General features: G+C 46.9%; 1 protein-coding gene across 1 annotated transcript in view; it reads right to left on the bottom strand.

Moving 5' to 3' along the window:
- LOC126210102 (GILT-like protein 1) overlaps nucleotides 1-14,336 on the bottom strand; it is a 48,492-nt gene that overhangs the window by 15,016 nt on the left and 19,140 nt on the right. Inside the window, exon 3 of the mRNA XM_049939237.1 lies at nucleotides 6,519-6,689. Coding sequence (XP_049795194.1) covers nucleotides 6,519-6,689 — 171 coding nt within the window. The remainder of the gene's footprint in view (nucleotides 1-6,518; nucleotides 6,690-14,336) is intronic.

Genomic DNA, 14,336 nt, shown 5'->3' with positions numbered 1-14,336 from the left:
TTATACCAAGACTTGGATTCGAAACCAGGTCTGCTGCTCACTAGGCAGACCACTACGCCATCATCATTCTCGTCGGACAGGGAGTCACGAATCCCGTCTCTAGTGATATCTGGCGTTAATGGGCTATGGCAGCAGATGACGTACGTGAGTGCCTTGCCTGCGTCAGCCTCCTCATGGTGCGACGGGTGTGCCAATTCCTTGCCTGTCCTACCTCCCCTGCGTACCCTACCGTTGCCCGACCGCCTGTGGAACGTCTCTTTTCCAGTCGCCCCAGGTCAACGAGACCATTTGGGATGTGGCGGATGTGGCTGCCAAAGATGCATGTTCCCTCCCTCACGTTGTTGAATGTGCCGTCCCCCTCCATGCTGTTACCTCCCTCCTGCGTTTTCATGTTATGCGTCAATGGGAAGAGAAGTGGCTGACAGTCGGTGAAAATAAGCTGCGTCTGGTCAAGGCTACCACGCGGCCATGGCGTACGTCCTACCAGTCATGCTTGCGGGATGAGGTTCTCCTCACTCGCCTCCGCATCGGGCACAGTCCCTTAACGCATGGTTTTTTACTCCGGCGGGAGGACCCCCCAATCTGCAGTGCTTGTGGCGTTCAGATTACTGTCCGCCACATTTTACTTGACTCTCCTTTATTCTCTGACCAGAGGGTGGTGGTTTCCTTGCCACCGGATTTGCCCTCTATTATGCAAGACGACGCAACGACTGTGGTTAAGGTCTTACGGTTTTGTGTCCTGTCCAATTTGTTGCCTCGGATTTTAGGGAGACTGGCTCACCCAGGGTTTAGGTAAGAGGTCCGCCTGTCACGATTACCTACTTGTTTCACTTCGATTGCTGTTCTCTTTTCCTTGTGTTTCCTCTACTTTTTTAGTGCGTTTCTTCTCCTCTTGTTTTGCCTCTGTATGTGAGGATTTGGAACTGCGTCAGGTCTGTGTCTTTTAGCCATTCTCCTTGTCCGATGTCCGTCTTCGTCCCTTCCCCGCATGTGTTCCTGTTTCTATGCGTTTAGGCGCTGATGACCATGCTGTTTAGCGCCCGAAAACCTCAAACCACACACACACACACACACACACACACACACACACACACACACACACACACACACCAGCGCGCGCGCGCGAGTGCCTTTGCTAACAGTACGACATCGCCTACAGTGCCTCTCCTGGCCTTGTGAATATCAGTTGGATCCTAGACGACTAGGAAACCGTGGTCCTGTCTGGTAAGTTCCGATTTCAGAGAGCTGATGACAGGGTTCGAGTGTAGCGCAGACCCCACAAAGCCATGGGCCTTGTTTTGCTCGACAAAATAGGGCACTGTGCAAGCTGGTGTTGGCCCCACAATGTCTTGCACTGTGTTTACATAGAATGAACTGGGTCCTCCGGTCCAACTGAACCGATCGGTGAGTGTAAATGGGCATGTTCGGCTACTTGGAAACCCTTTGTAGCCATACACGGACTTCATGTTTCCGTGATAATGCGCCCTGTCACTGGGCCACAATTGTTAGCAATTGGTGTGGAGGAAATTCTGGAAAATTCGAGCGAACGGTTTGGCCACCTAGATCTCCCAACGTGAATCCCATCGCACATTTATGGGGCACAATCGAGAGGTCAGTTCGTGCACAAAATCCTGCACCGGCAACACTTTAGGAAGTATGGACTGATAAAGACTCAGCATTGCTCATTATTTCTGCAGGTGTCTTCCAACGACTTGTTTAGTACATACCACATCGAGTTGCTGTAATACGCCGGGAAAAAGAGGTCCGACACAATATTAGGAGGTATAGTGAGACTTTTGTCACTTTAGTGTATTACCCCCTTGGTATCCCTATGGTGTAAAATAATCCCGGTAGCAGAAGTGTTATCTCAGGGGCGGATCACATTCAACAGCGAAAACCATAAAAATTGTTAAACCAGTATTATTTTCATCAGGTTGCCCTCCATGGGGTGGGTGCACGCAACGACTGTGGTTATATTGCGTTAGATAGAGCAGCAATCAGTCGTAGAATTAAGTCGCTTTAATACGACATTTATAGTCACAACGCAGATCAGATTTCGACCTGTGCCAGGTCACTATCAATGCTAAAAACAAATACAAGAGTATATATTACAAAGTGATTTACAAAAGCTATAAGTCCATCACATCGTTGTCTTTTAATGTTAACATTACATACCAGGGCGGAATTGTAGCAGTTGTTCGTGCTCAAGTGAATGCTTACGCAGTTCAACCATTACTGTCGTAAAATTATATGTTGGTTTCACAGTACACATCGGTTTTGCGTATGGCGCCCTCTATGAGCTGCGCCTGAAGTTTACAGTTTTGACGACATTTTTTGTAATATTTATGTTGTATAATAACTAAGTAGTAAAATGAAATTATTATGAGTAAAACTATGTAAAATTACAATTCTTACTTTTTCTCATGTCTGTAATGTGCTAAATGTTTAAAATTACTATAGCACGTAACAGTGACATTTTACGCCTCATGGGCTAAAATTAATTATAAAACTGCTATGGCTAAGTAAAGTACGTTATAGGAAGTATTGCATATTTTGTCGTGTTGGGACTTGCTTAACTTAATTAGGTGTTACTTAACAAAAGATATAACGTGAACTTATTTACAAAATGCACTTTGTTGGCGCTAGGAGCGCTTGTAAGCATCATTTCAATACGTCGCACTTAGTGGCCGAGAAATAAAACACAAACTCATGAGGGTAACTATTAGCAACAATTAATACGTAAAACTGTCACTTTTCAAAATAAGTGTTCAAAAGATCACGCTTTATCATATTGTTTTTATTTCTCGGCCACTAAGTGCGACATATTGAAATGATGCTTACAAGCGCTTCTACGTGCTATAGTAATTTTAAACATCTAGCACATTACAGACATGTGAAAAAGTAAGAATTGTAATTTTACATAGTTTTACTCATAATGATTTCATGTTACTACTTAGTTAGTATACAATATAAATATTACAAAAAACGTCGTCAAAACTGTAAACTTCAGGCGCAGCTCATAGAGGGCGCCATACGCAAAACCGATCTGTACTGTGAAACCAACATATAATTTTACAACAGTAATGGTTGAACTGTGTAAGCATTCACTTGAGCTCGAACAACTGCTACAATTCCGCACTGGTATATAACGTGAACATTAAAAGACAACCATGTGATGGACTTGTAACTTTTGTAAATCACTTTGTAATATATACTCTTGTATTTGTTTTTAGCATTGATAATGACCTGACACAGGTCGAAATCTGATCTGCGTTGTGACTATAAATGTCATATTAAAGCAACTTAATTCTACGACTGATTGCTGCTCTATCTAACCCAGTATTATTTTATTGTTCGCAATAAACAACAAAATATTGCTGGTTCACCAACTGTTGCGATTTTACTCCATTTTGAGAAAATGGGCATATGCAGTTGTGGTTACACAACGAAAAGAAGTCTTTGGACCATCAACAGTGTGACATGCCCTCACTTGATAAGACACTACACACGGTTTTGGAATTTAATATCGGGTATTGGCGCAAACTCTGATGACCAGGAAATTTACGCGACGACCTCTCCTCCCCTTTACTGCCCACCGGATACTGGCAATTAAAATTTCATCCACCTCTAGGATTTGAATCGGCTTACTTCCGAGCGGAGTGCCGCCCAACTGGGGTGCGTTAGCGAGTTATTTTTTCCCCGATTCCTTTATTGTACTAAAATACAATGAACTACGATGTTATACAACTGTTGATACAAACTTTTCACTATCAAACCATCCTTCAAATGATTACATTAATCAAGAAATTGAGTTTTCAAAAAATTAAGTGAACAAACTATAAGGCAAAATCAGCAAACACAATTCTTGATACACTAACACTGACGATATCTAAAGATAAATTTCTAGGAGCACTACCTCGGCCATTTGAAATAAAAGTTGCTATTAGACAAGGGGACGGTTCGTCCCGTTTACTGTTTCACTGCGTTCTAGGAAAAATACACTACTGGCGATTAATATTGCTACACCATTAAGATGACGTGCTACAGACGCGAAATTTAACCGACAGGAAGGAGATGCTGTGATTTGCAAATGATTAGCTTTTCAGAGCATTCACACAAGGTTGGCGCCGGTGGCGACACCTACATCGTGCTGACATGAGGAAAGTGTCCAACCGATTTCTCATACATAAACAGCAATTGACCAGCGTTGCCTGGTGAAACGTTGTCGTGATCCCTCGTGTCAGGAGGAGGAACGAGTACCATCACGTTTCCAACTTTGATAAAGGTCGGATTGTAGCCTATCGCGATTGCGGTTTATCGTATCGCAATATTGCTGCTCGCGTTGGTCGAGATCAAATAACTGTTAGCAGAATATGGAATCGGTGGAATCAGGAGAGAAATTCGGAACGCCGTGCTGGATCCCAACGGCCTCGTATCACTAGCAGTCGAGATGACAGGCATCTTATCTGCATGGCTGTAACGGATCGTGCAGCCACGTCTCGATCCCTGAGTCAACAGATGGGGACTTTTCTAAGACAACAACCATCTGCACGAACAGTTCGACGACGTTTGTAGCAGCATGGACCATTACCTCGGAGACCATAGCTGCGGTTACCCTTGACGCTGCATCACAGGCAGGAGCGCCTGCGATGGTGTACTCAACGACGAACCTGGGTGCACGAATTGCAAAACGTCATTTTTTCGGATGAATCTAGGTTCTGTTTACAGTATCATGATGGTCGTATTGGCGTTTGGCGACATTGCGGTGAACGCACATTGGAAGCGCATATTCGTCATCGCCATACTGGCGTATCAGCCGGCGTGATGGTATGGGGTGCCATTGGTTACTCGTCTCGGTCACCTCTTGTTCGCATTGACGGCACTTTGAACAGTGGAAGTTAGATTTCACATGTGTTACGACCCGTGACTCTACCCTTGATTCGATCCCTGCGAAACCCTACATTTCAGCAGGATAATGCACGACCGCATGTTGCAGGTCCTGTATGGGCCTTTCTGGATACAGAAAATGTTCGACTGCTGCCTAGCCAGCACATTCTCCAGATCTCTCAATTGAAAACGTCCGGTCAATGGTGGCCGAGCAGCTGGCTCGTCACAATACGCCAGTCACTACTCTTGATGAACTGTGGTATCGTGTTGAAGCTGCATGGGCAGCTGTACCTGTACACACCGTCCAAGCTCTGTTTGACTCAATGCCCAGGCGTATCAAGGCCGTTATTACGGCCAGAGGTGGTTGTTCTGGGTACTGATTTCTCAGGATCTATGAACCCAAATTGCGTGAAAATATAATCACATGTCAGTTCTAGTATAACATATTTGTCCAACGAATACCCGTTTATCATCTGCATTTCTTCTTGGTGTAGCCATTTTAATGGCCAGTAGTGTAGTAAGGATCTGGAATTTGGAGCTACAAAGATCTCAAAATTGAATCAATAATTCCATGAAGGAAGATAAATGGAATTAAGTTAAACTGCCTGGCTTTTGGAGCCGATTTTGGAACACAAGAGACGCAGTTATTCAAATAAATCTTCTGGAAGAAGTAGTGAAAAATCTGGTCTCAAAATTTTAGCTGAAAAAAAAACAAATTCATTACAAATATAAAAAAATGCACCAAAATTCATAGAAAAGCAGGTAGGTAAAATAGAGCGAGTAAGTAAATTTAAATATCTTGGAGAAGCTATACAACAGAAGGGACTAGAATATTTTGAAATAGATGTAAGAGGTAACGATTAGGAGGGAGCATATGATCTGACAAAGAATACTTACAACAAGAAATACATATCTAGGAAAACAAAACTAAAACACATTACCACAATAATACTACCAGAATATTATATGGATCTGAATGCCTAACAATGAAATATAAGCTGGATAGGATAGAGGTCCCTGGAAGACGCATTGTTGAAAAAAATGATGGACGCAATACAAACTATAGATATCTGGAAAATGATAAATAGTGAGGAGATCGACAAAAATACAAAGGAAATATCAGAAGCAATGGTTACAAGAAGATTAACCTTTTTTGGACAGCTCTACCGAATAAATGAGAACAGGATCGAGAAATAAATGTTTCTGTATTTTTGGAAGAAGAAATAGTAACAGCATGAATTATAGAAACAAGGAAAGGAGTAGAAAAAAATTAGAATAAAAAATCGGAAATAGCAGAACGAAATCTTTTTAACAATAAAATACTACATTCAGAAGGCTTTCAGTGGAGACAAAATACGAAATTCGGAACAACATGGAAAGAAGAAAGGAGAAGGCAACATAGGGAGAAGGTGAAGGACTACTGCAATAACAGAATACAAGGAAAGGAGAGGGTCTGAATTTATTACGTGCCCGCAGCTGGTTAATAAGAAGATAAAAAACTATAAAAATAAGAAGCAATATCTGCAAGGCTACAAAGGCGGGGAGCGCTTGGTTAAGTCGTTCTCACCGCCCGAGCTCAGCTAATCTGAGTCGACTGAACGATAATCGATGCGAATTCACGGCTGGCTTACCTCACGCAGTCTTGCTTCTGGGTGTGTCTGGTTGCGGATCGTGCACTCCGCCAGGTTTAGCAGCAAGGTCTGGTTGTGGATGAGGTCTACGGCACACGAGTGGATTTTGAGTCCTTCACACTCCTTTTCACCGTGCTCGCATATGAAAGTGAGAGGATCCGTGCTACTAATCTGTGAAAGTAAAAGAAATTGACACACACAGTCTGTAATAAACACAAGCAAGTAAAAACTGCATAAGTTATTACTAAGCTAAGAAAATCTTCCGTCAGTTCTTGGTGCTTTTCATTAATTAGTAACAAGTCATCGAATCTGTAGCTGAGTTTCTGTACACTGCTAGAAAAACAAAAAAGAAAAAAATTCACACACCTGGAAAGACGACGTCGATTTCCATCCATGACGGTATATGAGACCTGGGATACACTCATGCTCATAAATTGAAGATAATGCTGATACATGATGAAACAACGCTCTGGTGGGCGCTTTGCGGGTTTAAATCACCTCCGGATAAGACCATGCGGTGCATTTGACCTGCGGTCGTCGCACGATGGCGCTGGCAGAAGTCCACATACGCAGAGGTGTGTTGGTGCATGTCAGAGTACGGTGCAGCAAATAAATGTGCAGACGTTTTCAGACGTGTTAATGGTGACTGTGTGCTGAAAATGGCTGAAAGAGCACATATTGATGACGATAGGAGGGGTCAAACACAGCAGGTCGTAGCACAGGCCGTCCGTGTGCCACAAAGTGTGATGTCAAGATTATGGCAACGATTCCAGCAGACAGGAAACATGTCCAGGCGCTACAGTACGGGACGTCCACAGTGTACAAGAAGACCAATATCTCACCATCAGTGCACGCAGACGGCCACGGAGAACTGCAGGTAGCCTTGCTCGGGACCTTACTGCAGCCACTGGAACAGTTGTCTCCAGACACACAGTCTACAGAAGACTGAACAGACATAATTTATTCGCCCAGAGACCTACAAGGTGCATTCCACTGATCCCTGGTGTCAGGAACACAGTAAAAGGTCACTGGAACAGTGGTCCCAGGTTATGTTCACGGACGAGTCCAGGTATAGTCTGAACAGTGATTATCGCCAGGTTTTCATCTGGCGTGAACCAGGAACTAAATACCAACCCCTTAATGTCCTTGAAAGGGACCTTTATGGAGGTCGTGGTTTGATGATGTGGGGTGGGATTATGATTGGTGCACGTACACCCCTGCATGTCTTTGACAGAGAAGCTGTGACAGGTCAGGTGTATAGGGACGTCATTTTGCACCAGTATGTCCGCCTTTTCAGGAGTGCAGTGGATCCCACCTTCCTCCTGATGGATGATAACGCACGGCCCCACCGAGCTGCCATCGTGGAGGATTACCTTGAAACAGAAGATATCAGGCGAATGAAGTGGCCTGCCTATTCTCCAGACGTAAACCCCATCGAGCACGTCTGGGATGCTCTCGGTCGACGTATCGCTGCACGTCTTCAAACCCCTACGACGCTTCCGGAGCTCCGACAGGCACTGGTGCAAGAATGAGATGCTACACCCCAGCAGCTGTTCGACCACCCGATCCAGAGTACGCCAACCCGTTGTGCGGCCTGTGTAGTGTGCATGGTGGTCATATACCATATTGATGTCGGGGTACATGCGCAGGAAACAGTGGCGTTTTGTAGCACATGTGTTTCTGGACAGTGTTCTCATCATACCGTGGACTTACAGATCTGTGTCGTGTGTATTCCCTATGTGCCTATGTTATCAGCGCCAGTTTTACGTAGTGCCACGTTGTGTGGCACCACATTCTTCAGTTATCCTTAATTTATGAGCGTGAGTGTAGATGTACTGACACTGAATGTTATCCCACAGCAAGTGGCGTAGCTACGAGAGCGCCGTCTGTGTCTACACTTTAATCGGGAATGCTCCCACCCCGAAGGCTCAGTATGGTGCAAAAGTGTGAAGCAGGCAGGCAACCATGCCACGGACAGGCTCTCGTGCCACCTACAGCCAAATGAGCGTGAGTGACAGGGATCAGATTGTGGCGGGATGGTTCTTTTGGAGAATTACCACACACGTTGGACGTGCTGCGTCAGTTGTGTAACGATGCTGAGATCAGCAGTCACGTGAACAGAATGAGATTTTCACTCCGGGCGTGAGTCGTGCTTCGGTAGCTCAGATGGTAGAGCACTTGCCCGTGAAAGGCAAAGGTCCCGAGTTCGAGTCTCGGTCGGACACTTTTAATCTGCCAGGAAGTTTCAGTCACGTGAACGTTCTCATAAACCGTAGTTGCCGGCGCGCCGTAAGGCACGGAAGCTCGCACTGGGGCGTATCGCTTTCCAGTCGGGTGTGCCGCGGCAGTCCTCACAGGGGAAGTGATGCGTCTCTTATAGCCTCTCCTTCCCAAGTGGCTCTTTCCGCCTTCCCGTGGTGCCAGACGTAAAGCTAGGCATTCTGCCTTGCGACAAAAGGGAGAGCTGCGACCCAACCTGATGCGAAAGTGAAGGGTGCGTGGCACAGGGGGAGCTGTGTCAAGGGACCGAACACCAGTCCCTTTCTGTTCGCAGGGCACAGACCAGCAGGTGCTCTGCATGCCGGCGACTTCGTTTGTCGGCGTGGGATCGCGGCGCGAGTCGACAAGGGTGCTTCGCCGCGCCCCTGGTTAACCGGGGCGTGTTCTGCCAAACCCAGGAGGTGGTGACATCGCCTGGGCTAGGTTAGATGGGCCCAGACCGCCGAACGACTGGGGGACCGACCCACCACCTGAGTAGGAGTGGGTCCCTGGTCTTCAGGTGGAAGCTCGGGCTAGTAGGCGGCGAAGGGCGAGGGGTGCATCCGCCTCTCCAGAGTGCGGGGTGCACTTGCCGAGGAGCGTCGTGTGAAATCGTCGACGACGAGGCCTTCGACGGGGACCAGCGCGCTGGCAACGGCGCGCTGAACCCTGCAGCTCTGGAGTGCCCTTGACCTAGGGGCGAGGTTGGTGGGCGAGCTGCAACAGTCCCCCCCCCCCATGCCAGAGGAGCCGGTCCGGGGTAAGAGACGGGCTCCCAACCTTCTTTCACTCGTCAGTCAATATGGCTGAACAAGAGACGAGTGATTCGAATGCGATTTCGAGGGCGAGTATGTCCACTGTCCCTACCTCACAGGAGGAAGTGGGACACAATGATGAAAACGTGTATGAGAGACACTGCCGCATAAGTCAAATTTTAGACTCCATTGTCAAAAATGGAAAAATTAGCCAGGCTGCGGTCCTGGCAATAAAGAACGAGCTCGTTGCTTGGGCTATTGCAAATGCGAAGCTCGAAGGGCGTCTAGAAGAGCTGGAGAAAGAGAACGCCAGATTGCGACAACAGCCAGTTAAGACATGGGCTGGAGTGGTGGCGCAAGCCGCCACGAAGGCTCAAACAACCAAAGAAACGATCGCCAAGGTCTCCAAGAAACCGGATACGGCAGTCTATTTAAGACCCCTGCCTGGTCAGACCATCAAAAAAGTGCAGGAGATCTTTACAACTACAATAGACCCGGCAAGAGACAAAATTAAAATCAATAAAGTAAAAGCCACAAAAAATGTAGTAGTCATAGATCTGGCCACAGAAGAAGACAGAGATAAAATATTAAACAATTCCAAACTAAAGAAGGCAATTAAATGCGAACCACCTAAAAAGAGAAATCCTCTGGTCATTTTATACGATGTACCTGTAGCCCCGACCGAGAGTGATATATATGAAACCTTGTATAATCAGAATTTTGATGATAACGAATGGGAAACGTTCAGAAACGAATTCAAGCTGCGTTTTAAAACGGGACCTCGGGAGCGAGATGTTGTCCATCACGTCGCCGAGGTCTCCGGCAAGATGTGGCGCAAACTTACCGCTATGGGGAAAGTATATATATATAGGATTTCATTCAATAAATGTCAGAAACTACCTAGTAGTCCCCCGATGCCACAACTGTGGCGATCTGGACCACGTCCACGAACACTGCGAAAGGAAGCCGGCCTGCTCCAGGTGTGGGGCAGAAGACCACACAAGGAAAAATTGTAATAAGAATGTAACCTGCATCCCATGCATAAAAAGGGGAAGGAAACCCTGCAACACCACTGGAAGGAACTGCCCAACGTATAGGATGCTGGAGCAAAGATTAATTTCTCGAATCGACTATGGCTGAGGCCATACATGAACTCAGGAAGCCAAAAAGGAAATCCCCAAGCAAGAGGTTGAGGGACGCTCTGAGGGCAAATAAATTCAAACAATTTATTCAAAAAATTACGCAACCACGATTTATGGTTATAACAATGAAAGACGTATGCATACAAACAGATCCATGTGGAGAAGATGCTCCCTCTCCTCCCTGCTGGGGACCTGGGTCGAACCAAGAACCTTCCCGGCCCCGCAGGCATCCTGTACTTGGGAGTTCACGTCCACAAAGCAAAGAATCTGTAATCACCGAATATGTCCAGTGTAACGAAGTGAGCAGCACAGAGCCATCCCCTGACTCACCAACTCTGGGAGGAATAGACCCCCAGCGAATATACCCCAACCTGGAGCATGCACTGTAACTTTCCAGATTGGAGAAGCCAGCATCCTCACCACAGCATTAAGACATGTGGTACGTGTCGGCCATGAATTTGGCAGAGGTCACCTGTCCAGTAATGGAGGCTGTGGATAGTATCCAGCTCAAGACAATGAATCTCCCCACCGACTTCGGAGCCCTGCGAGATCTAGTCAAAAAGGTCTTCGAAAGAAGAAATGAAAAGTTCGACATAGAGGAACTATATCATCAATCAGTAATAACTAATGGTAGAATAGCACACGACTGGTCCAAAAACTGGCCAGAATCACATATTCATACTTACTTCCCACGTGAACCAACTAAACGTAGGCCAGATAAACACACACAATAGTAAACTAGTCTTGCAGGAACTTCGGAGGGTGGTGGAAGAGAAGAGTCTAGATGTACTCTGTCTACAGGAACCGTACTCCCAAGCGGGGCGGATCCCATTCATGGCTGCCAATTGGCAAATAATACACTCTGGAGCAGAACCAAAAGCTGCAATAGTAATTATCAATAGATCATTTAGGGCTACGATCCTCGCGCAGTTTTCTGGTGAACACTGCAATGTCGTAGAACTGCAAACACCTACGGGAGTGATCTACATCTCGAACATATATTTCCAATATGGAAGAGAAATAGACGAGTTTTTGGAGACACTCACACAAGTTGCCACGGCATTGCGGGGGCGCAGGATGATAGTGACTGCAGATATAAATGCAAAGTCCCCCCTATGGTTCAGTGGCACTCACGATTATCGGGGGCTAAAAGCCGAAGAGACAATAATGGCATTACAACTGGTGGTTGCAAACCAACAAGGGAACCCCCCAACCTATACTGGCGGCGGGGAGAAGGCACAAATATAGATGTTACGTTAGTAACACCAAACCTTACCACAAAAATTAACAACTGGAAAGTGTGGGACAGAGCAACCACCAGCGACCATAACCTAATTACATTCACTGTCGGGGAAAGGGAGTGCCACTGGGACATGGGGTGGGAACTGCAGCTCAATTACAACAAGACCAATTGAGACCGTCTCGTGGAAGAGTGCAACATCCCGACATTGCTGGAGGGTGACGAAAACGTGGAAGAGTACGCCGAAGAACTGGTACAAGCGATCACCAGGGCGGTGTGAGCCGCTGTACCAACTAGGAGGAGAGCCGTTGCGGCCACCCCCACACCATGGTCGGCTGAATTAGGACAGATGCGCCAGGCTGTAAGGAGGGCGAGGAGGTACTACCAGCGGAGTGTCGTCTGGGGAGAAAAGCAGTTACAGATCTATAGAGAAAGTAAGGATCAATTTCAACAGGAGCTCAGGGCAGTCAGACTTAGAAGCTGGGAAAACTATGTGAAAAGCCAATTGGCTACTGACCCTTGGGGAGTCTCATACAAACTGGTAAGAGAAAAAATAAGATCACCCATGGTGCTATCCACCGTCAGGGACGGGGACCAGATGACGGGCACGTGGCAGGAAACTGCTGAGGCCCTCCTTCGGGTCCTGTTACCTGACGATGTGGAGGAAAATGAGACAGACGAACAGAAAAGAATAAGAAGAGAAGACCAAAGGGACTACAACAACAACATCAGAACTTACCCCTTCTCTGAGGAGGAAGTTGCTGCCCAGATCAAGGCCCTTAAAAAGGGAAAAGCTCCTGGCCCGGACGGCATTATTGCGGAAGTGGTGCAATTCCTTGCCCCCCAGCTCGTAGCTCCTCTCACTAAGTTATACAACGAGTGCCTAAAACTCGGGAAATTCCTAGTAATTTGGAAGAAAGCAAACGTAATCATTATCAAAAAGGGCCCAGACAAAGATCCTACAGAAATTAAGTCCTATAGACCCAGCTGCTTGCTAGACGTACTGGGCAAACTTTTTGAGAGGCTACTGGCAAACAGACTGACAGCACACCGAATGCTGTGTGGGATGAGCGACAGGCAATTCGGTTTTCGGTCTGGGTGTTCTGCGTCTGACGCAATCGCCCTGGCTGCCGAGGTCTGTGGCTCCGCCCCGCACAAGTATGTCGTTGGCATCATGGTGGACATCAGTGGCGCCTTCGACAACCTGTGGTGGCCCTCACTCTTTTCCCGCTTGCGGGAGAAGAACTGCCCAGGGCTACTATACAGCTGTCTGAGGAGCTATTGTGCAGACAGGGAGGTCTGGCTATCGGCCCCTAGCGGCATGGTCAGGAAGACTGTGACCAAAGGATGTCCTCAGGGCTCTGTCCTGGGACCTCTCTTTTGGGACATCAATATGGAGCCACTACTTGAAGATCTAAAGAACTGTGACGATGTGCTAGAGGTCATAGCATACGCGGACGACCTCCTCTTGCTGGTCGGCGGCCGAAGCCGTCAGGATCTAGAACCTAAAGTGGAGAGAGCCGTAACCGTACTAACATCATGGTGCCACAAAAGTAAAATGACGATTGCGCCCAACAAATCAACATACTTACTCCTTAAAGGCCAACTGGTCAGAAACCCCACGGTAAGAATCAACGGCATCCCAGTTCTTCGGCGCCGTGAGGCCCGATACCCGGGTGTAATCATCGACGAGAGGTGGAACTTTGCATCACACATTGATACCGTATCCCAAAAATTACTAGTTTTATTAAATAATCTCATTGGAATTGGTCATAAGCGGTTTCACCTTCCACCCAACCTAATCAAATTATACACAATAGTATTCTGACCTCCATAGTAGGGTACGAATCTGGAGTCTGGGCACACAGACTCACGAGGGTCATGCCTGCCATGGCCGTAAGAAGAGTGCAGCGAAACATGCTTCTACGTTCAGCGGGGGCCTACAGGACAACACCTGGTGGAGCACTGTTAGTGCTAATGGGGATCTGTCCACTGGACATAAAAATTCGGGAGCAAGCCGCCTGGTACTGGGCGAGGAAGGAAAACAGGGACAAAATCAGGGAAATACTTGGGGTTTACGCCGGGGACAAGTATGCTATTAAAAAGAGAGGGATCGAACTCTGGCAGGATCAATGGAACAATGAGGATACGGGACGCAGAACCTACGAACTGCTACCGGATATAGAGGAAAGGTTAAAATTCACATTTTTCACACCCACAAGAGGAATGCTGCACTTTCTTACTGGACATGGACCATACCCGACATATCTACGTCGGTTTGGGAAGCAGGCTACACCAGCGTGTGACTGTGGTGCTGCGCAAGGTACCCCAGAACATGTGGTGTATGAGTGCCGCCTTTTCGATGATGTAGCCCATGACCTACGACAACAGCTACCGAACAACGACACGACACGAAAACACC

This window comes from Schistocerca nitens, chromosome 10, assembly GCF_023898315.1.
Source record: "Schistocerca nitens isolate TAMUIC-IGC-003100 chromosome 10, iqSchNite1.1, whole genome shotgun sequence".
NCBI lineage: Eukaryota > Metazoa > Arthropoda > Insecta > Orthoptera > Acrididae > Schistocerca > Schistocerca nitens.
The sequence above is the reverse complement of the archived record's forward strand: the minus strand, read 5'-3'. Positions and strand labels throughout refer to the sequence as shown.